We start from the raw sequence: 27,381 nt of genomic DNA on the forward strand, positions 1-27,381 counted from the left end.
CAAGGTGTTCAGCGTTTTGCCTGCCTCGGCGATGGACTCGGATGAGGAGGAAGAGCTCGCCGCGCTGCTGGAGGAGGAAGCCGCGGTCGATGTCCAGGAAGAAGAGCATCTCATGGTGCTCGCCGCCCTCGCCCAGCTGCTGGCGAGCAATGAAAAGCCGCGGCGAGGTGGCTTGGCGCCGGGGCGGATGAAAGCAAAGAACCGGCATCGTCTCCAAGGCTACTGCATGCTCTACTCCGACTACTTCGCTGATGCTCCACTTCATGGCGAGAGAACATTTCGGCGCCGTTATCGGATGAGCCGAAAGCTCTTCCTCAGGATTGTGAATTCCATCCGGGAGTTCGACAACTACTTCAAGTGCAAGATGGATTGCACTGGCGCTCTTGGATTCACCTCCATCCAGAAGTGCACGACAGCGATGAGGATGCTTGCATATGGAGCTCCCAGTGATTCACTCGACGACTATGGGCGCATGGCCGAGTCCACCAACATAGAGTGTTTCTACAAGTTCTGTCGGGCAATGGTGGCAGTGTTTGGGCCACAATACTAGAAAACACCCAATGCGGAAGACACTGCTCGGATCCTAGCCCGGAATGCAGCAAGAGGATTTCCTGGGATGCTTGGAAGCATCGACTGCATGCATTGGAAATGAAAGAATTGCCCATTTGGTTGGCAGGGGATGTACAAAGGCGCCAAAGGCGGTTGCAGTGTGGTGCTTGAGGCGGTAGCCACACAGGACCTCTGGATTTGGCACTCCTTCTTTGGTATGCCAGGAACTCACAATGACATCAACGTGTTGCAGTGCTCTCCTGTTTTTGCCAAGCTCGTTGAGGGCCATTCTCCTCCGGTGAACTTCGAGATCAATGGGCACCAATACAACAAGGGGTACTATCTAGTTGACGGCATCTATCCGAGATGGTCGACATTTGTGAAGACGATCTCAAACCCTGTGGCAGGAGGCAAGAACGCCTGGTTTGCGAAGCTTCAGGAGGCTTGCAGGAAGGATGTCGAGCGGGCATTTGGTGTGCTCCAATCTCGATTTGCTGTTGTTCGGTACCCCGCTCAGACCTGGTCCAAAGATCAAATGTGGGAGATTATGACTTGCTATGTCATCTTGCACAACATGATCATCGAGAGCGAACAAGAAGACCCAGTGTTTGACACTGAACCATACTACAGGCAGGGTCCTCTAGCCGAAGTTGATCACCAGCTACCGGCAACTTGGACTGCCTATCTTAGTATGCGTCAGGAGATTCGAGACCCACAAGTGCATCATCAACTGCAGAAAGATCTGATTGAGCACCTATGGAGGCTCAAGGGGGACGCCATGTGATGAAATACGAGTTTTTATTTGTTGAACTATATAATTTGTATTGAACTATTTGTTGTTGTACTATTTTGTTGAAGTATTTGACTTTTCTGTGATGAAATATGTGATAAGAAATAATTGTGTTGATAATTGAACGCCGAGACACGGCGAAACCACGCCGAATATGGGCCTATTCTCGCCCATATGGGCCCTTTATTCGCCGAAATTGGGCTGCAAAGTAGGCCAATTTCGGCGCCTGCGGACGAGCTGAGGGCGACGACTGGGCGCAAAACAGCCCCCAGCGCCGATTGTATCGCCGGCTCGCCCCTAGGGGGCGATTTTTATGCGTCCTGGGGGGGCCAACGGCTGGATATGCCCTTACCAATTTGAATGTAATGCTTTTCTTTAAACATCAATGGTGGTAGATTGAACAGGTCCATGTACGAACTTGTACTAGTGTCGATTTGTCTTTTTCATTGCTTTTGCATCTTTCTCCTTTGCTTTCACTACACTTACTCTTCAAACCTCACAAACTGACATAAGCATCAAGTAGTAACCATCCTTATTAGAACAACAAACATTAATTTTTCTATGATTTAGCTGTTCTTTTCCATACGTATAGTCGTGGTCCTACCTACGGATCTAGATTCCTCCAGCTGCCACATCTCCTCCGCTGGTAGTTCATCGACGTTCTCCTCCTTCATGGGCTCCGCGGGTGGGGGAGTGCAGGGAGGCCCCAATCTATCGGTGGGAGTTTTAGCTCGTTCTCTTCTTGGGGCTTTTCATAGGTCTTTGGTGTTTGTCGCTTTGGTCCTTCTAGCAGTGGTGGCAACACCACTTCATAATGGTTCATTTGACTTCTTCTATGTCTCAGGCAATGCGTGAGATGTTGGAACGCGCAACAAATCCTGATAGGTAGGTAGGTCTTTATTGTCTGTCGCTTCAGCTCTTCCGGCAGCGGTGGTGGTGGTGCGCAATAAGTCCTTCTCTGGCTTCTTCGGCTTTGGCGGTGCGTGCGCCTTCAGATCTAGTGGAAGGATCGGGCGAAAAGGTTTGCCTTTCCTCTGCAGGCAATGCAAGGAGAGTCGGTTGTGTCTTTCGTCGGGCTGGTGGTGCTTTGGCTGTAGCGGTGACTATTTATTACACCCTCAACTCGAGCGGACGTCTAGGTGTAATCAGCTCAGCACCATCTTCTTCTTTGGGCCATGAACCCTTCGGGGTCAATGTCTCTAACACTTCACGACAAAGATCGATGGCTTCCCAGCCGCCTGTGTGGATGCAACTTTATTGTTCTAGCAATGGCATGAAACTCCAACAACATCAATTTCGGCGCGTCATCGATTGTGCAAGATGGCAGAATCCCTGAGGAGTGCATTGTATTTTCAGAAGTGCATTGTATTTTCCTTTTTTCCTTTTGGGGATTTCATGTAACGCCAATGTTTGATTAATACAGAGCCACAACTCATTCACACAAAAGAATGAAATGCAAAGTTTCTATTTTTTTGGACGAATGAAATTTTTCCATGGGATTCGACGAGTGTTCATCTAAACTCGGCACCTTTTTGGAGGGACCTTTGGTGCTCTAAATTACCACAAGTGGAAAAAAAACTAGAGTGGCACGTGCTCTATTGCCGTTGACCCATCCTAGGGAAAGAGGTTGACTCCAATCCCACCCTCCCCTCCATCCATCCCTATCCATCATCAAATCCATCCCTTTCAGCAAAGCCTGCGCCTTTCTCCCCATCGCCGCCGGCCCTTCCCCTCTCCCCCGCCGCGGCCGGCCCTCCACCGCGCGCCGGCACAATTCCGCCGCCCCCCTAGCCCCCGTCGCCGCGCGCGTCCGCCTCGGCAGCATTCGCCGTGGCCCAGCCTATCCATCCGCCCAGCCCTAGCCCGCCGGCCCGTCCCGTCTCGCGCCCCCCATGGCCGGCGCGCCCCGCGAGGGCGGCGAGGAGGCGGGGGCTCCCCCTCTCCCTCCGACCACTGGTCTCGCGAAGTACATCTCGCTGGGCACGGTCCCCCCGGCGGGGGAGCCCAGGCACGCGCGCCACGCCGAGCTGCGGCGGGCGCTCCAGGCGGGCGACCCGCCCGAGGAGCTCCGGCGGGTCCGCGACAGCGTCGCCGAGTCCTCCGGCAAGGCCAGGTACGTGCCCCAATCCTAACCCACCGCGGACGCCTGTACCGGTGCTTGTCCCCTGCGCCTGCGCCGTTGCTAGTTGGTTGATCGGTCTGCCTCTGCCAGGGACAAGGTGCGATCGCTGGAGGACGCGATCCAGAAGATCGAAAAGTACAAGAACGTCGTCACGCGCAGGCGGCAGAGGAGCGATGCCGGCGCCGCCAAGACGGGGGCACCACCTGCGGCCCCCGCTGCCGCGTCGAGGGCCGGTGCTCAGGGCTACAACAACAGCTCCCTGGGGGCAATCAGCAAGCGCATGCGGTCCTCGATGACAGAAGGACGGGTTCGTGCCGCATTTTATTAATCTGTCAAGTGACATTGTTCCATTATCGATGCTTTCAAATATTCAGTTGTCAGTTCACCAGGTTTTAGTCTTATTGCTTTCAGGCTTATAATTTGTAGCTTAAGCAAATGTTATAATTTGGGCTAAACTGCCAATGCCATCTACCTGCCCTTGTTTTAATCTTATAATTTGTATAAGATTTCATACAATTTTCTGGCCTTCTTTAAAGCAGAACAAGGGTGGGAAGATGGTGATTTAGGTTTAATGCCCATAGAAAGAACCGATGTTCCTGCTCTGTTCTCTGACCATTCAGTCTTTGTTGCTAGTGTGGTCATTTCATAATCCAAATGCAGTCTTCAGTTTTGAACCTATCCTAAAACTTGCGAATTTCTATGGATTGGCCTCTGTGATTTGTACTTCCCTGTTGTAACTCGTTCCTCGGGGATTTGAAAATAAAATAAAAACTGTAACTCTGGGTGAGCTTGTTTGAGTGACCTATCTCAGTTTAAAAGGTGTTTTTATCTCTGCTATTCTCTCCACAGTTTCTGTAACAGTCACACTCATTATGTTTTCATACTCCTTAAAAAATTCCTGTGCTACCATTTTCTGCGATTTCAACTTATTTCAATGTATTTCTGCATATTTCAGTTGGAAGGACGTGGTAGTGTTCCGACAAGGCAAGGTCCTCTAGCTAATAGTGCTAAAACGTCACCACTGGAGAAGGAAAAAACTTGTGCAAGAACATCTGTTACAGTATCGGAGTTGTCTGAGGACAAATCACAGTGCTCACCCAAAGTAAAACGCAAGCGCTCTCTGGGAACAATGCTCAGTAGAAGCAATGATGCTGATCGAGATGTTAAACCTGTGGGTCAAAACAGGCCAGCTAACGAAGCACGTCCGCGGTCTAGTGATGGTCTTGCATTCAGGTAAATTTGTTTGGCGTGCTTACCTGTTGCTTCAAGTTTTCGTTTTTTTGGCCGAAAACTCAGGTTAATTGATTTTTAGTCCCAATTGAGTACTATGCTGAACTAAAGTTTGTAATGTGAAAACAACTCAAGCATAGTACTATGGTAAATGTGACATCTAGGTTTTTAAGCATCATACAGACAAAGTTCATAATTGAAATAGAGCGCGAGGCCTGACATGCAGTGCATTGAAAAAAGTCAAGCATCACGAGAAAGATGAATGCCATTACTATGTATGCCGATCAGGCGTAACCACAGGATTGATACTTGGGGTTTCTTCAACTCTTTCTTGGCTGAGCTGTTGTTTATTTATTTGATCTACATAGGTTTTCGTTAGGTTGCAATCATATTTGTGCTGCTTATCTACTCAACTTAAATCCTCTACCAGCACTATTTGGCTATATGTGGATACGTGTTCTGCTAATTATGTCATCATTTCATCACCAGGTTAGAACTCACCGTTTTTCATTCTTTTGTTGCAGACATGGAGCTTCTGTCGGAGCAGTAGCAGGTAGCAAGATGGATAGCAGTTTTCAGCAGAATAACATTGGGTTGCGTATTCTATCCAAGATTGATGTGGATTATGCCAGTCTACCAAATGAAAGAAGAATCCGGCATGCTGGACCTGGAAAGGAGCGTGCTATGATAAAAGGAAACAAGTAAGCATAGTCCTTTACTTTATTCTCATGCATAAGTACCTCTCATCTTGACAAATCGCACTTTGTTTGCATATACTTGAATAAGTACTGCAACATTATCATTCTTAATTCTTGTGATGATCTGCTGCATTTCTGTATATGCAGGGTACATACTTCTGATACAAACTTAAGTCCCTCGCCCAAGACTAAAGCATGCAGGTCACCAAGAACAAGTTCACTTGTCATGCCCCCCTTCCAACGTTCAGCTGGAGTAAGCGATGAGTGCGAAGAAGCACCTTGCTCAAATAAAGCCTCACCTTTGAGAAGCATGACAAACCGCAAACGTTCAGGTGGTTCGACACCTTCAAATGCGTCCACACCTCCGATTGCTTGGGTTGGTCAGCGCCCACAGAAAATTTCACGGACAAGGAGAGCGAATGTAGTGTCTCCAGTCTCAAATTTAGATGAAGCCTTATCTGATGGATCTCCACTTGATACTGCTGCTAGGTCAGCATCTATTGAGTCATGCAGTATTTTGCTTCCAAAAACCGTTACTGGCAGTAATTCACAAACAGTAGCCAAGATTGATAACATCTCATCTCCTGTTGGGTTGTTTGAAAGTGGGCGGCTCGCTGCTACCGAAAGCATGGCCAAGGAGAAAGTTAAGAATAGTGGTGAGCTGGAGAATGAGGAGGCAACTGCGGTCCACAATGCAACAGGATCAATTGTTCCATCAAATAAGGCACCTTCAAAAGAAAAACCTGAACATGGAGGTGTTCTTCGGCACGGGAGGAGCGGAAGAGGTTCTATGGACTTAAAAGGGTGCTCTTCAATATCAGAAGAAAATTTGGATGCTACAGGAACAAGAAAACCACTAAAATGTGGAAGAGCTGGAGAAGAAAACAATGGAAGGTACCTAATGCTTCTTCAGTAACAATGTGAATTTTAGTTTCTTTATATGAAACTGATTTGGGCCTCTAAACGCTGGTGCAGTAAAGTGGGGCACTCCATGATGACTAAACCTTCTGACTGCAAAACTTCACCCAGTCATGAACAGACTCTGAATTGCAAGCCTACAGTTATACCAGGTTTGTAGAAAGACATTTCACCTTTATGCTTCAACTATCATGGTTCAATTTTGGATACTTTCCATCTCCTCTGCCCTAATTTAGTCTATCGATTTTAATAACTAACTGATCATTGCAGCTGAACCAGACGGTGACCTAGAGGAGCTTTTAGCTGCTGCAAATGCTGCTCGCAGTGCTATCAGTGCGTTTATTCTCTTGTCTGATTTTGCCGGTTGAGCTATGTCACATCTCTTTGGGCTGATGCGCTATAACTTCCTTTTTTCTTTTTTCTGCAGTTGGTGCATATTCTGGACCTTTTTGGAAGGAGATGGAGCCAATGCTAACTTTCATAAGCTCTGAAAATTTAGCTTTCTTAGAGCACCAGGTTGGTGCCCATTATAATTTAAATATGTCATGCTCGACCATACTTGCTTCCTTGTTGGGTTTGGATAAATTCTCACTTGAAGTTCATTGTCAGATTGACCTTGTGGAAGAGCTTGAGATGAACATGTCCTATGGTGGACATAATGTCATAGCATCCACCGACTGCATCAAACCACAAACAATGGTATGTTACACTTCTTGCGTGAGTCATCCCATCTAATAAAACTTTGCCCTCTCATGAAGTTCATCTCACTTTTAGAGCTCGTATCTTGCTTCAGTGCTTGACGTGTTCCATAACATCTACAGGAGGATATTTCTTCTCAGGTGCTGGCTGCATCTAATTCATCTCTCTCATCCGAGCTAAGCAAAACCAGTGGAGTTAGAACAAAAGGACCTGTCAGAAGTTGTATCCCTGGCGAGGAAAACCTCATCAATGGGCCACAAAATGTAGAACCCAACGAATGGTTTCATGAGATGGCCCCGATGGCACACAGACTCCTTTCAGCTTTAATCATGGAAGATAATTTTTCTGGCTCCAGTGATGTGCAAAGAGACATCTTTGTCGATATTTCAGATAGCCATATTCCCTGCACTGCCCACAGATACCTAACTAATGAAGTTCAAGTCAGTGACATAACATATAATTCTGGGTTGAGTGTGGATTTTACACATTCAAGCAATTCTTCAGTGGTAAATCAGAGCCTGTGCGATGGATACACAGCTTCGAGCAATTTCATGAGCTCCAGTAGTCAAACTTCGATCCATTGCGAGAGTTTGTCAGATGGATTCAATGGTGCTGTACACCCAGAATATGGCCATTTGCATGACTTAATACCACAGATTTCACAGCAGTGTGGAAATTCAAGGAAAAATATCTCTATACCTCCACATGAATATCAGTACATGCAGATGTCTATGGATGATAAGATTCTGATTGAGCTGGAAAGTATTGGCATTTGTCTGGAGACAGTGGTATGATTCCATAAAGCCTAAATCTCTTAACATCTTGAGCATTTGAAAACTTAAATACCCCTGTATGTAGTTCTTTATAAGTTTATATGCCTAGGAATCAGGTAACATGAAACATCACAAATTGGCAAAATGTGAGCAGTCTCATTTGTTTGTTGGGATGTTAGTTGACAGGGACTTATCTTCCTTGGATGTCATCTGTGGCACACAAGGTTTCTATACCTTTTGTAAACGTAAAACTATTAATGTTGGGCATTTGAACCTTGTACATGGAAGGGTTAAAAATTGAGGAGCTGTGTTGTATGGTTTGATGCTCGTCATAGTTTAAGATAATTTATTAAGTAGCCACAAACGCAGATGATTTCGAAGAGTAGTTGAGATCCTTGCAGGAAATGCCTTAATATCGGTATCCTAGTATGCAATTGCTACTATATATTATCGGCTGTTTTACTCTGGTAGCTAACATGGTTAGGAGCATAATATGCCTAGGCATACACTTAGTTAGCAGTTTTTTACTTTTGATATTTGATGTCATTTTCGGCATATTTCAATTTTTGTGTAGTCCTGTCATCCTGTGTAATGGCTGGTTAATTTTATGCAATAACCCGATCAAAATTTACTTGGGTGAACTTTTCCTTTTTATATTTGATTTTTGTTTCTTGCCTTATCTTTGCATTATGATTCAGCCAAATCTAGATGATGAAGGGGATGAGGACATCAATAAAATGATTTCAGAGCTGAGGAGAAGGCTACATGATCAGGTTGCCTTTGCAACCACTCCTTTTAACATGCTTTGAATGCGCTTTAAGTAAAATGTCATCATTTTCATTAAACATGGATGCTTACCCTATTACTTTTTTCTCCCAATGTGTTACTGTGATTGCGTCAGATTAGTGTAAGGTGTTACAATTTTGTTTGTTTTTAGAGCTTGTGCTTTGGTGTACTGGTTATTCGAAAAGGAAAAAAAATGACAACTTGAATTTGAGCATATAAGGCCTTGTTCACCTTGTATCAACATATGGAAGTATAGGGGTAATGTAAATTATGTGTTTAATGACGTCTATTAACATCATCAGATATGATTAACAAATAACAACTAGTTATTTTCCATGGAAGAACTGCATCTTGGTACCCTTCATGATGGTTCGGAGCCATAATATCACGTATAGATCTTAATCTTGCCATCCTAAATTGTGATTATTCCAATTTGAACGGCGGGGGTCCAAATCTAGTCAGCACAAAATGAAGTTGGTATGTCCCATATCACTAGAAAATAGCATATAAGTCCAATATGGAATACCTCAAGGGGTCTATATAATAGTTTCAGTGGCTTTAAGTGGTTGATCTACACCATAAGATAAAGATTCAACCTGATTAGATTGATAATTCATTTTATCCTATTTTAAGACTTCTCATTTGATGCATTTCCTTTGATGCCTTTTCTTATCTCTGAATCATATGTAGTTTTCTTCTCATTAGGGGTTTTTAACAGTTTACATAATGTATCATTTTTATTTTGCAGTTGAAGGAAAAGAAATATGGATTGCATAAGTTAGACAAAGCAATTCAAGATACAAAAAGTATCGAGGAGAGGTATAAATGGATTTTGTTTGTGGATTATATCTTAAATGGCACTGTATAGGATTTCTTCAGTGGCTAACTTAAAAAATCCCCTGACAGGAGCTTAGAGCAACATGCATTGAACAAACTGGTTGAAAGCGCGTACAGTAAACTTCAGGTACTTAAGGCATCTCTCTACATGGTCGCATTTCTGATATCGGTGTTAATACCTTATATCAGGAGAATGATCATCCTGCTCTTATAAACTATAGTTTTCCTTATAGAGGAATGCTGAGTAATCCTGGATACTGATTGTATGTCTTGATGATATGTAGGGTGTGGAGGCTGCGGAGGTTGTTCATTCTTCTTTTGTCAGCGCTTTAACAGTACCGTTTATAGAGGAATGCTGAGTAATCCTGGATACTGATTGTATGTCTTTATGATACGTAGGGTACGCGAGCCGGTTCTCGTCAAAACAAGGCTGTTGTCAGTAGGGCTGAAAAAGAACTAGCATTTTCCTCAGCCTTTGCCAGGCGCACCCTTGCCCGATGCGAGAGGTTCGAGGGAATGAAGAAGAGCTGCTTCAGAAAGCCTTCTCTTTGGAGCGTGCTATCTGCACCCTTCCCAATCAGCGACGCAAAGTCTACAGAAGGTAATACACGCGCCCCCACTGTTGATAAGAGAGAAAATCATATCGTTGTTTGTTACTGGAACTGGTGCTTCGGAAGCTAACATAGACTTGTGCTTGCCCATTAATTTCCAGGTGTTACAACAAGATCAAAAAAGGGCAAGAGGGAAAGGGACCGCAGCAGAGAAGCATCGGCGAAGGGCTCCGGTGGAAGATCAGGGCGCCGCTCCTCAGGCAGCGGGAGGAGCGGTGACCGCAGAAACAAGACAAAGTCAAAGCAGAAGCTGGTGCAGCTATCAGCCTCCGGCGACGTCCTAGGCAGAGCCGCTGAGCCATCTCCAGCACCGGCAGTGCAGGAGCACCCGGAACCGTCGGCGGGCCCTTCAGGCACAGCAAGAATCTCCCGGCAACAAAGGGCTGCTCCTGGCAACGCCACCCAGCGATCCACCCATCCCGTGATGCCAGCAAGCCTGCCTGGACTGGACGACGACATGTTGGACGTCCCGGTGGGGCTCGACGTGCAGGAAGGCGGCGATTTCAGCTCGTGGTTCCCCGACGGGCTCGACGAGTCGTTGCCGCAGGACTGTGACTTCTCAGGCGTTCTTGAGGTGCCTGATGACGACCTGACGCAGCTTGGGTTCATGTGAAAGAAAAGGGGAATAACCTGATTGTTTTATTTAAACTGTGCATATGTAGTTGCTAGTTGTGACCTATTGTTGCACATTGGTTCCTGTAGCTAGCAAGAATAAGATGGTGAGGGTGCCAATGGCATCTTAGCTTGCAATTTTGTTTCCTGCGATTGATTCCGCCTCCGTTTATCGGGGTGCTGTTTGTTATATATATGAAACATTTTTTTTTCTTCTGGGACGCAAAATTGTTCCCGAGAAAAAGGAAAATAAAGCTGAGGTTTATGGCACATCTTCATTTCTGCTGGTGTGGATTTTCATTTTGATGAGATGTGATTTTTTTTCCTCTGTTCATCGCAAGATAATTGCATCTGGTGTGATTAAAATGTCACATATACTATGTAAGTTGATGAGAAGGACTGTAGGTTAATAAACACCAATGGAGGAAGATGTCCTTGTTTTTGGAGGTTGGCGCCCAAGGCACCATTTAGTTCATGACCAAACGTAGTTTGCACCAAGGATTTTGAGACCTAGCTTTGCCTTGTTTTTATTTTTAGTTTTTTCAAAACGGAGGTAATTTTGCCTCATCCATTAATTAAACCGAAAGTGAGTTGTCCAGTTAGTTAGTGAAAAACCGGGCGAAAACCATCGTAATCTGCTGAGCGGCACACACATCAGGCCTCGTGGAGCTAAATGAGGATCTGCATGAGAACTCAGCCACGTGCGACAGCGCAGCTTTGACTTTGACGAGAAACTACGAAGGAGGACTAGGCACAGCTGGTGCCACGAAAGTTCACCGAACGAACCAGTTGCCGCTCGTCATTGCACGCCACCTGACCCCGCCACCGCAGTTTCGACTTTACAATGACAAACAAGATTTGCCTAGCTTCTCAAGCATAGGAGATTGCACACCCATGTGAGCTGAAGCTGAATCACAACAACGTAGACGTTGAACTTCCCATCTGGATTTAGCATGTGAAAATCTGGAGCACAGTTGTGTGCTGACTGCGTTGAGATCTGCAGGGGCTGGGCCGGAGGCCTCAGTAACTTGGGAAGAAGACCGTGAAGGTGATCACCCTAGTAATATGTATTTTGTCCATTGCTGTCACCAAAGACAGTTTGGCCGAGTGGTCTAAGGCGCCAGATTTAGGCTCTGGTCCGAAAGGGCGTGGGTTCAAACCCCACAGCTGTCAAAACAAGTTTTTTGTCTTAATTTTTTTTTGTTTTTCTCTTCGGTACTATTTTCCTTTTTGTTCGTGAAAAATGAAGGAAAGGGCGTGGGAGTAACCATATTTTGCTCCTCTTCGTATTTCCATACGGTTTTGCTTGCCATGCCATGGTATAAGTTATATTGGATTGCAAACAAAAGCTCGCAAAATCGACGTTCGGAGCATAAGGGGTACGTTCAACAAGTACTTTCAAGTTCTGTGTACCAATTAAGATAGATTCAGCGCAGATTTAGTCTGAGAGAAGATGCCCCGCTCCCACATGTAGATTGCAAATAGAAAGTGTTCCTCCCATCCCATGAAATCACCTTTACTTTTTTTTTGGGTCTAGGAAAGCAAGTGTTTTATCAATGTCAGAAGGAACTTGAGGTACTCCATTTGTTTTTGCATGTGATGAACTGAGCTGTGGTCGACACTACCCGAGCAGTGGGACGTACGTGATGTCTCAGCAGCCCAGTATTTGAGTGTTTCACCTCTCTAGATTATATTTGCAACTGTCGATTTCTCTCTAGATGCCTGCAAATGCCAATGAAATCGTCGATTCCTTCGCTCGGACTGAGCACAGCTTCTGTTACTGCACAAAGCACGCAAACTGATACAGAGGTGTCCAGCTTTAGTATGCATACATATGAGATAGCGTGCACACAATCAATCTGGAACCCAGTCAAATATCCATTTCAAGTTGATGGCATGGAACACCCTCCGATGTGTGAAGTGCACTTCCATAGCCATAGGAAAGGTGATGCTGGCTCGGGCTTCCAGTTCACCAAAGCACCTTCACTTATGAGTGATGCACAGGATTAAAAGACATAGCCATGATGACCAACCTATTCCGTCTTACAAGCTTGTGGCTGCCATGCCCTTCTTCTTTTGCTTTTGCTTTTGCTTTTCTTTGTCTGGTGTGCTATGTGTATGTAAAAGATGAAGTATAGAATCAACATACAGATCAAAGATTTATGACTTCATTTCATCTCCTCTTGAATTCCTCTTCCATTTTTTCCCCATTTTGTTCTAAAACTTGCCAGTAAAGCAGAAACCTCTCGAAGTTATCTTATTATCGCCGCATGTATATGTTCTGGAACACCCCTAGCCACACACGCAAATATCTAAGGCCTAACTATTTGACATACCAGATAGAAGTGCGACGGTCCATCGTGAATACCTAATGACAGGACCATTGTGGTCTACAACCATGAATCGCAGAGCTGAATTAATCTTGAAGGCTACACCTTAAACATTATGCAACTTTGACTTTACATAATACCCCTTTGGCCTTGTTGCACATGGCAGGTTATCCCCTTTATTCTTTGGACATTCATGATTTGTTTCCTTTAACTCTTTATCTGTCAGAGAACCGTAGTCTTTGCTTGCTGATGTAACCAAGCATCGCACCCTTCCTTCGGTCGATGTTTAACTTTTGTGTATATATAAGTGATGAGTCCAGGCGTTGAGACGCCCATCCCTCTTCTGTCCTAGCCATTTGTTTCTCCTACCACCAAAACGATTGACACTATTCTTCTAATTCCTTCGTCTTCTAATAGCTAGAAGCATCATTTCGATTTCAAATTTTGTTGGTGTTTTCACTCGCTTTTGTGGTTTCACATCCAGTCTAGGATTAATCTTTTTTTCTAGTCATCAATACAAAAAAAAAGTTGGTGTTTTCACTCGCTTTTGTGGTTTCACATCCAGTCTAGGATTAATCTTTTTTCTAGTCATCAATACAAAAACAAAAACAAAAAATAGTTGGTGTTTCCCCCTTTCCATTCTTGTTCTCCCATGTGTAAAAAATAGTCCTTGTTCCTAGTGATCAACACAAAAAACCAAAAAATATGTGCATGTTCGAGTCGTTCCAAGAGAAAAAGAATTCTATTTGTTGTTTCCCCGTTCATTGTTGTCCTTTCACATCAACAAAATACTCCTTGTTTCTAGTGATCAATACAAAAATCAATTGATTGCACGCTTCACTTCGTCATTGCTCTTCCACATCTACACTGCAATCCCGTTTCCTAGTGATAAACATTGAAAAAAATATCATTTGTGTTTCCCTTTACCGTTGTTTTTTCAGATCTGCAACTATTCCTTTTATCTAGCTCTATCTTTTGATTGATAAAAAAATACAAAAAAAAAGTCATTGGCTTTCCATCATTGCTATTGTGTTATTCTTTTATCCAGAATTTGTTCACTTTCTGCGGATAAATACCGAAAAAAATAAATCTTTGGTTTCACCCCACTGTTGTTTTTCCACATTTATCATTGCTTGCTTTTCTAGTTACCAGCTCCACCAGAAACACCAAAAGATTGTTGGCTTGTCCCAGTACTGAGATATTTCAAGTAAATATGGTTGAGGTCATTTCTTCACATCCGTATTACGGTGCCTAATTCAACCACCAGGTACTTTATATATTCTCCTTTGTGATTTTTTACTCACTTCTGGGCTATATAACAAGCAGGGTCAATTTGCTTGTGTTTCTCAGGACCATACAAGGAAGCTAGTCTGCAGCTTTTAAGCAGAAACATGAACACTTAATGTTTATACTATACAAAGTTATCCCCAGTTCAGGTTTCTTAGCCGCTGAGAGGTAAAACATATATTGATGGTTAATGAATCAGTATTATGTCTACAAAGCTCACCCAGTATGGTTTACTCTATTAACAGTTAGTACATGGTTATGCTTACATTGTTTATGTCATATCTATATAGTCCATTCATTCGTGATGTAAGATGTTGGAAATAATCTTGACGTGCGTAAGGCCAAGGTCGTGGGCTGTTTGTTGGCTGCATGCATGGTTGTTAGCTGCATGTGTGTGTGCTAGCTGACTTGTGCGTTTGTGGACTTAGTTAGTGCATCCGTGGGTTAGCTGGTTAGCGTGTGAGTGCATGTGTACATGGGGGTAGTAGGCGAGTAAGAGTTGGTGTTAGTCGCCATGTACATGTGAATCGTGTGAGTCGTGAATACAAGAAAAGTGTGGCGTTTGTCGCCGCAGGCATTCATCGCTGAATAATGAGTTCGTGTCTAGTTTGACTTTTCATTCCGGTGTTCGAGTGGCCGGAGGCACAGCTCAGCGTTCGTCGCAGAGGCTGTTCGGCGTATGTCGCCAGAGGCAACTCCAACATAAGAGCTTTCAATGTCATGTTTATGCTCACAATCATTCATGATGTGTTCCGTTCCTTAAATAATTTATCTACTGAGCAAAATGTATTGTTTGCTTGTTGTTGTAACCAAGCATCCCGTCTTTTGACCATCAGTTTCGGTATATATAAGTCATAAGAGTGCATTTGTTGAAACCCCTCGCCCTCTCATCCTAGCCATTCCTTTTTTTTCTGCAACTAAAATTTTCAATATTGTTCATCACAATTCTTTCATTTCTGTCCTAGCTAGAAGCATTACTTCAATTTCAACTATCGTTGGTGTTTTAACTCATTTTTGTGCTTCCATATCTAGTTTATGATTAATCTTTTTCTAGCCATCAACAAAAAGAACTGGTCTTTCCCCTCTTGATCCTTGTTCTTTTGCATATACGAAAATAGTCTTTGTATTCATCATTAAAAATAAGAAAAATTTATCCCCTTTTCTATTCATCATTACAAATACATAAAATCTATTTCTGTTTTCCCTGTTAATTTTTCTTCTTTCGCTCATCCAAAATAGTGCTTGTTTCTAATTATCAATACAGAAAAAAAATTGATTGCTTGTTCCATTTACCATTATAATATTGCTCTTGCACACCTATAGTACAATCCCTATTTTCAGCGAGTAATCATTATTTTAAAAAATCATCTCTGTTTCCATTTACTACTGTTATTTTATATCTGCAACTACTCTTTTTATCTAGCTTTTCGTTTTTTCTATTGTGTTCTTGCATCTAGACTTAATTTCTTTTTCCACTGATTAATACAAAAGAAAATCATTGGCTTCTCCCATTTGATGTTTCTTCATGTTTAATTTGCTTGCTTTTCTAGGTATCAATTCCAACAAAAATACCAAAAAGATTGTTGATTTTTCCCTTTATTGAGAGTGTTTCAAGTAAATCCAGTTGATCAGATCGATCATCTCTTGACATTTATACTATAGACATATAGTGCCACATTCTACCAACAAGGTACTTTTTTGTTATTTTTTTCTTGGCTGTATAACACCTAAAAATGTCAATTGCTTATGTTTTCTCAGGACCGTGGAAGGAAATTAGCTGTAGCTGTCAAGCCAAGTCAAAGGGAATTAATATTCGTTTGCCAGCCTTCAGTTTAAGTGTTACTCAATATTGTTTCTTGGTGATCTAAGATCCTGCATGTGACAAGTTATTCCCGGTTCAAAGCTTCTCAGAAGGCCAGCCCAGAGCTGAGAGGTAAATATGTGGTTAATTTTATCTGTACTGAATTCAATAGTATAGCAATCTCTATGTCTTCACTGATTCTTGACATAAATTTAGGTGTCTGTTTACCAAAAAAAAAACACCCGGTACTAGGAAAATGAATAAGTGTAACTACAGAATAATTTAAAACATGATAATATGTATTCAATATATCTTGCCATTTGTTCTAGAGCAAAGAGTTCATGCCTGCTCTTATCTCAGACTGTTTGTGCCCGATCTACATGTTCTGTAGACAAAAGTGAATAGGCCGATGTCAAAGGTTGGCATTTGACATTCGAAGAAATTTAGAGGACAAGCAAGAGATATGGACATCTAAACAAGTAATTTAACAGAAAAAATCAACATTACCGACGGAAATTCGTGCCAAATAGAACTGTTTCCCATCCTCCTCTCGCTCCAAGTAAAAGACTCCTCACCCAGAAAAAATCAAAAGCTGCTCCACTTGTATCTCCCCTTGACCATATTACCACCGCAGATTTGGAATGTTCCTTCCTTGAACTTCTGATCGAGAAACACCCATGGAGGGTATCCTTCAGCTCCTTCTTCCGCCACCATAAGTGTCGGATTTCTAATAGTAGGAGTACTATCCAGCTTATGCACACTATATAGAAATTTTGTTTCGCTGATTATTCTAGCGATGATGTGATTCCATATGAATAACCGATTCACATCATCTTTTTCTTTCAGGTCAATTTGTGCAAACTAGCAAGTGTGGTACACTACTGAACCGGGTCATGGCATCATCTTCATGGGAAAAATGGCCCGATCATGTGCGGGATAAATGGCGTGATGATCTGAGAGATATAGATTTTTGGTAGGATTTGTAACTTCCTAATTTACATTCCTTACTTTTAGAACGTGCTTTTTTAATTGTTTATCCATGTCTCTTTTTTGTTAGAACAACCTTAAAGTGGTAATTTTACTTAATAATCATGGCACATTCATTTATAGTAAATCAATATCTGACATGATACCCTGTCCCCAAACACCTATAATCCTCTACCATTGAAGTAGAGGCTGAAATCCTATCTGGAGGTTGCTTGGCCCCTGCCGTCAATAGAATTAGATGTTACTTGCAATAGAAGTCGATAGAAATAGATATGAAGTATGAACTAACATGCCGGTGAACAAATTAAGCTGAATAAGGGTCCATTTGATTATGCGGTGTATTTTGAAAAGTACTTTTTTCTTTTATTTTTTTGACATAATAGTTTACTGAATCTATCTTTTTTTACTGTAACAAAACAGTTTTCCAGAAATAAATTTCAGAATTCAACAAGACATCACAACAACTACAAACTGGGAAAAACATTTAAAGTACTTGTAGAGCTTAATTTGACAGCACGACACGACCCGTCCTAGCCTAAACGGCCACGCAGGGCACGACCCACCACGACACACTTGATACACGGGTCATGTCGTGCCAGATGCACTCCCTAGCCCGGGCGCCCCCCTTAAACGGGCCGCCCGATGACACGTTTAGCACATTGGCCCGCATAGGATTCAGCCTATTGGGTTGTTTTGGGCCTAAATTCAGTGTGCCAGCACGTATGCCCAGTTCGCGGCCCTGGCATGGCCCTAAGTGGGCCACGTGCTGGCATGGCCTGATTGTAAACGTGTCGGGCCAGACCCACTAGGCCAGCACGCCGGGACCGGCCCATTTTGCTACCTTTGGCGGTGCACGAGGAAGAGGATGCACGGTTAGAGCATCTCCAACGATTCTTCTAAAAAATCTTCGTAAAAGTGGTTTTACGGTGTGTCCATATAATTTAGGGGAAGTTGTCAGGTGAGGTCTTTTCTTGGTTCCCATAAAAATCTTTCCCTAAAATCTGTTTTGTTTATTTCCCATTAAAATAGCATACAAAGGCTAATGGCCTAGGACCCGCATGTCAGTGAGACGAGCGACGTTGGCTGTTACCGTTGCCACACGCAGCATGACAGTGTAGCACGGGATGCACGCCTGAGCGGACCAACGGAAGGCGCAAGGGGTGCAGAGTGCAGCATGGGATGCACGCCAGAGCGGACCAACGGGAAGCGCAAGGGTGTAGAGGCTTGCGCGAAGCGGTGCGGGGAGGCGCGGTGACGCGTGGTAGCGTGACTGCACGGGGAGGTGGCCGACCGGCAAGCGGCCGCAGCTGGGCAGCAGGGTAAGGCGTGCATCCTGAATCTTCAGCGGTTGCCTCCCGCAAAAGTTTAGGAAAAATGCCATAGATTTATTATAAAGGTTCAACAGAAGTAAAAAGCATCCCAAACATAATTAAAAATTACATCAAGGTCTCTGGACTACCGAATGACCACTGTCGGCATCGGAGCAAGCCATTGACGTGTTGCTGTCGCCACTCCTGCACCGGAGCCGGCCTAACCTTTTTCATGGCGGTTAGGAAGTTTTCGTGCACGTGCACCTAAGGACTAGCGCCTCGGCGCCACCTTTGTCGTTGTTGTACCCTTGAGTCGATTCATAGAACTTGACACCAAATCTCGCCGTCACGTACACTCAGCGAGAAATCCACACCTTTCCCCCCACGAAGCTGGCAGAATCTACGCCGGAGCTCCGTCTAATCTGTTCCGACAAACGAACTCAAGGAGGACCGGGCCTAGAAGACTGGAGAAGAAGCGTCACTATTCATCCAAGCGATGCCCTTGCGAGGACTAAAACCGTAACCTATCTATTAGCTGGAGCCAAGGCACTAGAATTTCCCTCCCCGCGACTGCTATCGGAGTGGTAGGTAAAGAGGGGAGGCGAATCCACGGACTTGCCAGAGATCGAGGGGAGGAAGGCTTTGCCTTTGTTGCCTTGCGAGCGAGGAAAGGAAGACGCCACACTCTGGAAGTAGATCTTAATGAACATGTTTTTTTATGAGATTGGAATGACTACCTTACTTTGCGGCTTAAATTTTGTGTGTTCGTTTTCTAATGTGATCTGACCATTGCTTTGTGTGTCACGTACATTCTTCCTTAAGGAAGTAATCCGATTGTCCATGAGTATTATGTGTTTTCTATAGTTTTTTTTAACATATTATATACCTCTATATCTATATCTATACCTAATAATAAAGCGGCTATTGCTTCTGGCAGCATGTCATGGAAATTGACCCCAAAATTGTAAAATATTAACAAACAATGCCATATATAAACATTTCACACAGAAGAATCCCTGCTTGGGCGGGGCCATGCCGTAGGGACCTTGTATATTGCGCTTTGCACACTGGGTGAAGACGCAGCGGGCCTGTTTGAGCCGACCCATGTTTGGGCGGCCTGTTTTTTATTTTTATTTTTAATTTTCTGTTTTTCTTTTTTGTACTTTAAATAATTTGGGACTTAAAAAAGTTCCAAAAAATTAAAATAATAATTTTTTTGAACTAAAATGTTTAATAAATCATAATTTTTTTGTTGATTCAAAAACTGTTCGTGATTTTCTAAAAAAAGTTTGAAATTTTGAACAAAATATTTAGGAAATCGAAAAATGTTCATAATTTTTTTAAAAGTTCGTGTATTAAAAAAGTTAATGTAATTCATCAAAATTTTGGCAAATTTGAAATTGATGATGAATGGAAAAATATCCAAAGAATTCAAAAATTGTTTGTAACTTAGAAAATGTTCGCTGATTCAAAAAATGAGAATACATTTTATAAAAAGTTTGTTAAATCAAAAGAATGTTCTTTAACTCAAAGAAATGTTCATGAATTTCAAAATTTGTTCCACCAATTTCCTAAAAAATACCTTTCGATTCTAGAAATGTTCGTAGATTCAAGAAAATAGTTTTAAAAACATTCACAAAATTTTAAAAAAATATTTGCAAATATTATAGAATCTTCATAAATTCAAAAAATGTTCTTTATTTCAGAAATGTCTGAAAATTTCTAAAAGTCCTAACGAATTTGAAAGATGTTCACGATTTGAAATATGTGGACAAGTATAAAAGAACATTCATGATTTCCAAAATTGCTCATGATTTCACGAAATTAAGGGTGGTAGTGTATTTTGGTGATGCAGCAAAATGTGGTTATGGCATTGGAGACTATGATTTTTTTTGCTACCGTTGCAATGCACGGGCCCTTTTCTTAGTAATTAGAAACGGACTATTGCTTCTGGCGGTACATCACGAATATTTCCCTTAAAATTACAAAATATTAACCATCAATGCCATATATAAGTGATGTAAAATGCGTCACACAGGGGAATTCCGTGCCTTGGCCGGCCCATGCTGTAGGACCTCCGATACTGCGCTCTGCGTGCTTAGAGAAGACGCAACGCTCCAGTTTGGGCCGGCGCATGTTCGGGCGCCCTGTTTTTTTAAATTTCCTTTTTTATTTTTATTTTCTGTTTCATTTTTTCCTTTAAATAATTTGGGACTTCATATAACTTCTGAAAATTGGAAAAACAATTATGAAGTAAAATGTTTAATAAATCATAAAACGTTGGTGGATTCAAAAAAATTTCAAAATTTTATAATGTTTCTTGAAATTTTCAAAACCAATATTCGGGAAATCTAAAAATGTTCATGATTTTCAAAATGTTTGTGTATTAAAAAAATGTTAATGAGAGTGAACAAAATTTAACCAATTCACAAAATATTAATAAGTGCAAAAATATACTAAAAATTCAAAAACTGTTCGCGACTTACAAAATAGTTTATTCGTTCATAAAATGTTCGCTGATTCAAAAAATGATGATGCAATTATTCGTTCATAAAATGTTCGCTGATTCAAAAAATGATGATGCAATTAAAAAATGTTCTTTAAATCGAAAAAATATTTGCTAAATCAGAAAAATATGCGTGTATTTCAAAAATTGTTCAACCAAGTTCCGAAACAATGTTCGTCCATTCTAGAATTGTTCGCCGATTCAAGAAAATTGTTAAAAAAATGTCACAATTTAAAAAAATGTTTGCAAATAGTATAAAATGTTCAAGAATTAAAAGAATGTTTGAAAATTTGTAAAAATGTTAATGAATTTGAAAATTTGTCATGGTTTCGACTTTGTTCACGAGTTTAAAAAAATGTTCATGATTTCACAAAATTGAGAGTGATAGTGTATCTCGGTGATGCAACAAAATGTGTTCGTGTCCATTGAAGATTATGATTTTTTTTTCTCCCGTTGCAACGCACGTACCCTTTTACTAGTATTAATGAAACAAATTGCTTATGGGTCCATTTGTTATATTATTTGTACGCATGCATTTTGTAGTTTACATGTTCGATATGAGAGACTGGTTGGAGTAATCAAGCTGATCGAGCGTGACAGATTGATGTTGGCCAGCCGGCTAGCTAGCAAAAGGGTAATTAACCCGCCATCAAAATTTAAGTTGGAAAACAAACCGGTTTTTACAGTTTTACAGAAAGCCTCCCCACTAACCCACACTCCGTGATAGAAAACAAATTGTTTTTCCGCGTTTTAGCGGAAAACCCTGCCAATTCTGTTATTAACCCACAGTCCATCTAGAACAAATAATACTTTTTAAAAATATTCACATCTATTAAACTATAACTTCAATTTTAACATGTTATATATGAATTTTGATTAGAAAAATATGTACAATATGAATACAATATTAATTTTAACTAACCAACATTTAAAAAAAAACTCTATTTAGGGTGCAACCTTAATCAATAGCGTACAATCCATCTTTCTTTCGTACCGACATCGACCCAGATTGCAAGACACCTCAGCAAAACCAAATAAGAAACGAATGAAACCATCGATAACCATGCATGCACGTCTCGGCAAAAAACTTGCATGGGAAGATTGTTGATTCCTCATCTTATGCCGAGAGAGACATCTCGACAAGACCAATTGGGGGTCTTGAGACATTGTTATTGGGTTAGGGTCATGCAGTATTCTTCCATTGCTACGCACGAGCACTTTTGCTAGTAATAATAAAGCGGCTATTACCTCTGGTGGTACGTCACGAGGATTGCCCTCAAAGTTGCAAAATATTACCCAGCAATATCATCTACTCCCCCCGTTCCTAAATATTTGTCTTTCTAGAGGTTTGAACAAGTGACTACATACGGAGCAAAATGAGTGAATCTACATTCTAAAATATGTCTATATACATCCGTATGTGGTAACCATTTGAAATCTCTAGAAAGACAAATATTTAGGAACGGAGGGGGTAGTAGTGATAAAAGCCATTTCACACAGGGGAATCCCGTGCCTGGACCGGCCATGCAATAGGGACCTCCTATACTGCGCTCTATGCGCTGAGAGAAGACGCAACGCGCCCATTTCGGCCGGCCCATGTCCTGGCGGCCTATTTTTTGAAGTTTTTTTTTCTTTTCCGTTTCGTTTTATTCCACTTCAAATAATCTAGGACTTCAAAAAGTTATGAAAATTAAAAAAAATAAGTGAATTTTGAATAAAATGTTTAAGAAATCATAAAATGTTTGTGGATTCAAAAATGTTCATGATTTTTAGAAAGTTCGTGTATTAAAAAATGTTAATGAAATTTAACAAAATTTCGCCAGTTCAAAAAATATTCATGGACGAAAAAATATCCTAAAAATTCAAAAACTGTTTGTGACTTACAATATAGTTTATTCAATAATAAAATGTTCGCTGATTCAAAAATGATCATGCCATCCAGAAAATGTTCTTTGAATAAAAAAATTGTTGGTTAAGTTAAAAAAAATGTTCATGAATTTCAAAAATGGTTCAACCAATTTCCCAAACAATGTGCGTCCATTCTAGGAGTGTTCGCCGACTCAAGAAAATTGTTAGGAAAAAGTTTGCAAATATTATAAAATGTTATTTATTTTAGAAAATGTTTGAAATTTCTAAAAGTGTACATGAATTTGAAAATTGGCCACGATTTCAAATTTGTTTACGAGTTTAAAAAAATGGTCATGATTTCACAAAATCGAGACTCATAGTGTATATCGATGATGCAGCAAAATATGTTCATGGCCATTGAAAATTATGATTTTATTTTTCTCCTGTTGCACGGGACCTTTTGTTAGTATTAATGGAACGAATTGCTTATGGGTCCGTTGGTTATATTATTTGTACGCATGCAATTTGTAGTTTACAAGTTCGATATGAGAGACTGGTTGGAGTAATCAAGCTGATTGAGCGTGACAGATTGATGTTGGCCAGCCGGCTAGCTAGCTGTTGACCATTTTGATTAGTAACGTAATACATGTGCTAATAGTTAATTCATTGGCTTATGTGTCCAGGTTTAATGGATACCTTAAAACGGAGGCATACATTTTCTTGGTGTATCAACCGTTCTTAGGTCATAATGTTTGTTGGAATGTTGGGGTGGGGCCCATGGCTTCATTCACACGAGCCATATCAGGCATGGCCGTGGAGGAAGTGCTTCAATACTACGCAAACTTCGAACACGTGATAAAGGTTGATGTGAAGCCCACGCCAACGGCAGAGGAAGCCCAAGGAAGAGGATTCATGAGCACAAAGTACCAGCTGGCCGTCGCTGCAGCAAAGGAGCTCGGCCTGCTCGGCCAAGATTACATTAGAATCAAAGAAACGCAAGACGAGCTACAGTATTACAACTACGGGTCCTATGATGATGCTACCTCCGCAGATTTGGCGAGTCTCGTGCGGTACACTATAGTTCCTCAGATCATCAAACAGTTGGCAGCCGAGAGGTACTTGCTAGTGGCTGAGAACCTCCAGTGGCCAATTGAGCCTGGCAGTTTTACACGGGATTGCGGGCTTCCTCTGCCCGAGTGGGCAAATTCTCGTTGGCTCATCTCGACCACTTCTCATGATGCCTACAACAAGAGCAAGTCAGAAGGCGATCAAGTTATATCCATTGACAAAGATGAACATGTTGTGGTGCTTATCCTCTTTGCAATGCATCAATCAGCAGAGCACATACACGGTGCGATGCGTCAAAAAAGCAAGCAGTACTGGCATTGCATAGCCCTCCAATGCTTCCACTACGCCATGGCAGTGTTTGGCAAACATTCACACGTTGCATCTATTACCTCGGACGAGCTCATCCACCACTGGGCCGCCCAGGGCATCTTGCCATATATGGCCATCGAGGAAGAAGAAGAAACCAGCACCATCAACACCAAGTTTTCAAATATGCATCGAATTGGAAGGGTCATCCTCGAAGCATTCCATAAGTACTCTTTGTTGCAGCTACCCTTTTCTCCTGCAACTGAAGCTTATGAAGCCTCCAATACCGGCGCACAATTCTTTACATACCATGGCCTCATTGCAGAAGACATCACAGTTGATGAACTCTTTGGTAAGAAGAAGCAATGGATTTCCTTCTCCGGTGACCATGGATGGCATGTAAGCCGAGAATGGTGGAACCCAGAGGGAACAAGGGGCACAAGTACACTTATCCTAAGAGGCTGCTCAGATCAATCACTCATTCTTTCCAAGCTAGACCATTTCTTGCCAGAACTTTGTTTTCTTCTTGTTCTTGATCTGTCCTACACTCCAATAAAAGCACTCCCTTCTTCCATTGGTTATCTACAGAACCTTCGGTTGCTCTCACTTAGAGGTTGCCATGATCTGAAAACTCTTTCCAATTCATCCACAACAAATGCCACAAACTCATCAACAAATATTAGTTCATCGTCACCATTGTCCACTCTATACAAGCTAGAAATTCTTGATATGAATAGTGTTCCTGTTTCTCATCTGACACAAGATGTGGCCAACCAAAAGAGCAATCTGATTTATCTCGACATGTCCTATTCGAAAATAACTACTTTCCCTCCCACTTTTTTTGAGGACATGTCAAATCTGGAGGAGCTTATTATGACAAGCTGCTCTAACCTTGTGGAGCTACCTCCTTCAATGGCTTCTCTATCCAGCCTAACGGCCCTTGAGGTCACAGGGACTCAAATAAAATACTTCCCGCAGAAGATATTTGAAGAAAATATGCAGAAGCTACGGTCTTTGAAGCTCATTGACAACAAGGAATTGATTTCACTCACAAGTCCAATCTCTGGTGTCCAGGTAGTCAAATTGGAAGGGCATCCTAACCTTACATCCTTCATGTTGGTTGGCGCACCTCACATAAGGTGCTTGTCTCTACGTGGATGTAGAAAACTTGAGTCTGTTGAGATCAATAATCTTGGTGCCTTGGAGGAGATTGATTTGTCCGGTACAGCTACCAAGGAGCTCCCTGCAGATATCCCTAACCTTCCCAAGCTTAGGCGATTGCTCTTGCTGGATGTTCCGTCTCTGAGGCGATTTCCTTGGCATAGGTTGGAGCGACTTCCTGATGTGTTTTACTTGGATCATTGTTCAGAAGGAAATGGTAATCACTCTAATCAAGTTTCCCAAGTGTGTGTTACTGACCCAAGGTTCTTCCATAGCTTCCGTGACACTGTTGTGGATTTAGTAAGGCGTGGACAATTTTTCCAATCATTCTATATTCGAGTCGCACCATGCATTACAAATAGCAGACGACTGCAAGATGAAGAAGCCATGCTGGATACCAAGTTGCGAGAGTTGGTGCAGAAGCAATTAACTTATGTGGATGTGCATAGCAGTTGCGATGCAGAGGAAATTTCAATTGCATCAGCAATTACAGTTCCCCTTAACCGAACTGAGCGCCACGTGGAGATCACGGGGACACAGTCGGCAATTGATGGTTTATGGTATCTTCTAAGTGTCACCAAATCAATATCGATGTCATGTGCTACTGCTATTGACTATTTTCCTTACGAGATCAATTTTCACGAGCTGGAAGAATGTGAGCTACGTTGGTGCCATAAAATGATAGGAGTTCTATATTACCCTCAAGGCTTGAAAAACCTACGCAACATGCATGTATGTAATCTCAAAAGTCTAGTTTGGTTCTGTTTAGAGTATAGGCCCTGTGACTTCAGTAGACTAGAGCACCTGCACTTAGAGGACTGCCCAAGATTGGAGCACGCGGTGCCACATACAGCAACACTACCGCGTCTCAAGACACTTGACATCTTGTTCTGCTACAAGCTCAAGACAATTTTCATCAGCAATTGTACACAAGAGAATACTTATCAGCTCCCAAGCCTCCAAAGGATACGTCTCCAGGAGCTGCCACTGCTCCAGCACTTCCACAACAACGACGCCACCATCACAGCACCTGTGTGGAAGGAGCTCCACATCCGAGGGTGTTGGAGCCTCCGACGCCTCCCGCGCCTACAAGGACGCCAGCCGGAGACTGTGAAGGTGAACGGCGAGAGGACCTGGTGGAGGAAGCTCCAGTGGGGCTCGCCCCTGCACTGCGGCAACTACGACCCCAAGCTTCCCCCAAAGTTTGCCTCCTTCGACAAGTCTGCCAAGATGAGTAGCTACCTCAGATGAATCAACCCAGTCTCCATCAACACATCCATCCATCCATCCCTTGGTATGTGATTTCACTCTGTATATTTATCCTCTGTACATCAAGTATACATTCACCACTGAATACTTTCCTAAACATTACCTTGTTAACAGTGCTCCATCATACGGCCATGTTGTATATATGCCAACCACTCTGGTCTGCAAGATGATACTTATCAGCTCCAAAAGCTACGTCTCCAGGAATTTCCACTGCTGCAGCACTTCCATGACAACGACATCACCATCACAACGCCGGCGTTGAAGGAGCTCCACGTCCGAGGGTGTTGGAGCCTCCGATTCCTCCCACGCCTACCTAAGTGTTCCACCAACCATACACCACCGAGTACCTTCCTCAACACTACCTTATTAACAGTGTTCCACCATACTCTACATCCATAATGTATATGTCAACTACCATTGTGTCGTTCGACCCCCTTGTCTCTATAGTATGCATCCATAACATACATGCCACCTATGTACATACCCCTGCCTCCATATACACCTGCATGTCATCCATTTGATTTTAGAGTTTTTTGCAAATAAAAGTCCACTTTCCTTGGTTATTGTTGACGGACCACTTTGTCCCCCGTGGAATCGTGTTTACTTTTTACTATTCCAACGCATTTTATTGGAGTATCAACTACTTTATATTTGGTGATGTACGGGGGTCATTTGGGTTGTAAAATATGTTAGATTATCAAGTGTGGTTTGTACTGCCAGGAGGCCTGTGTATTTTACTTGATTCAGATAATGGTTTGGCTATAAATGTTATACCAACATTGCTAGCTAGTTTTATTTGTGAAAATCGATTTCACTATATGATGCAAGTTTGGCGGGTGTTACGCTCTGCCTTTGTACTCTCTTTATAAAGAACAGGACGGTC

General features: G+C 42.3%; 2 protein-coding genes and 1 non-coding gene across 4 annotated transcripts; all 3 read left to right on the forward strand.

Annotated features, from left to right (window-relative positions):
• The first annotated feature begins 2,992 nt into the window (after window positions 1–2,992).
• LOC125543016 lies at window positions 2,993–10,895 on the forward strand. Of its 2 annotated transcripts, XM_048706263.1 has the most exons (16): window positions 2,994–3,452; window positions 3,552–3,768; window positions 4,417–4,694; window positions 5,216–5,392; window positions 5,537–6,283; window positions 6,365–6,459; window positions 6,578–6,640; window positions 6,735–6,823; window positions 6,917–7,006; window positions 7,129–7,794; window positions 8,478–8,552; window positions 9,314–9,384; window positions 9,472–9,529; window positions 9,687–9,704; window positions 9,802–10,003; window positions 10,115–10,895. In XM_048706263.1, the coding sequence occupies exons 1-16, from the start codon at window positions 3,232–3,234 to the stop codon at window positions 10,624–10,626; spliced, it is 3,579 nt and encodes a 1,192-aa protein (XP_048562220.1). In that variant the 5' UTR covers window positions 2,994–3,231; the 3' UTR covers window positions 10,627–10,895. The 2 variants fall into 2 exon arrangements, with proteins under 2 accessions (XP_048562226.1, XP_048562220.1); XM_048706269.1 differs by lacking the exon at window positions 9,687–9,704 and having other exon boundaries at window positions 2,993–3,452.
• An 823-nt stretch (window positions 10,896–11,718) lies between these two features.
• On the forward strand, window positions 11,719–11,798 carry TRNAL-UAG. Its single transcript has one exon. It is a non-coding gene; the product is annotated as a tRNA-Leu (tRNA).
• A 1,503-nt stretch (window positions 11,799–13,301) lies between these two features.
• On the forward strand, window positions 13,302–27,220 carry LOC125543031. The gene is made up of 6 exons (XM_048706276.1): window positions 13,302–14,222; window positions 14,306–14,410; window positions 16,001–16,175; window positions 16,890–17,016; window positions 23,378–26,523; window positions 26,613–27,220. Exons 4-5 carry the CDS (start codon window positions 16,937–16,939, stop codon window positions 26,478–26,480), a joined length of 3,183 nt encoding a protein of 1,060 aa, XP_048562233.1. The 5' UTR covers window positions 13,302–14,222; window positions 14,306–14,410; window positions 16,001–16,175; window positions 16,890–16,936; the 3' UTR covers window positions 26,481–26,523; window positions 26,613–27,220.
• The last annotated feature ends 161 nt before the right edge of the window (window positions 27,221–27,381 follow it).

This window comes from Triticum urartu, chromosome 1 (assembly GCF_003073215.2).
Source record: "Triticum urartu cultivar G1812 chromosome 1, Tu2.1, whole genome shotgun sequence".
Taxonomy (NCBI): Eukaryota; Viridiplantae; Streptophyta; class Magnoliopsida; order Poales; family Poaceae; genus Triticum; species Triticum urartu.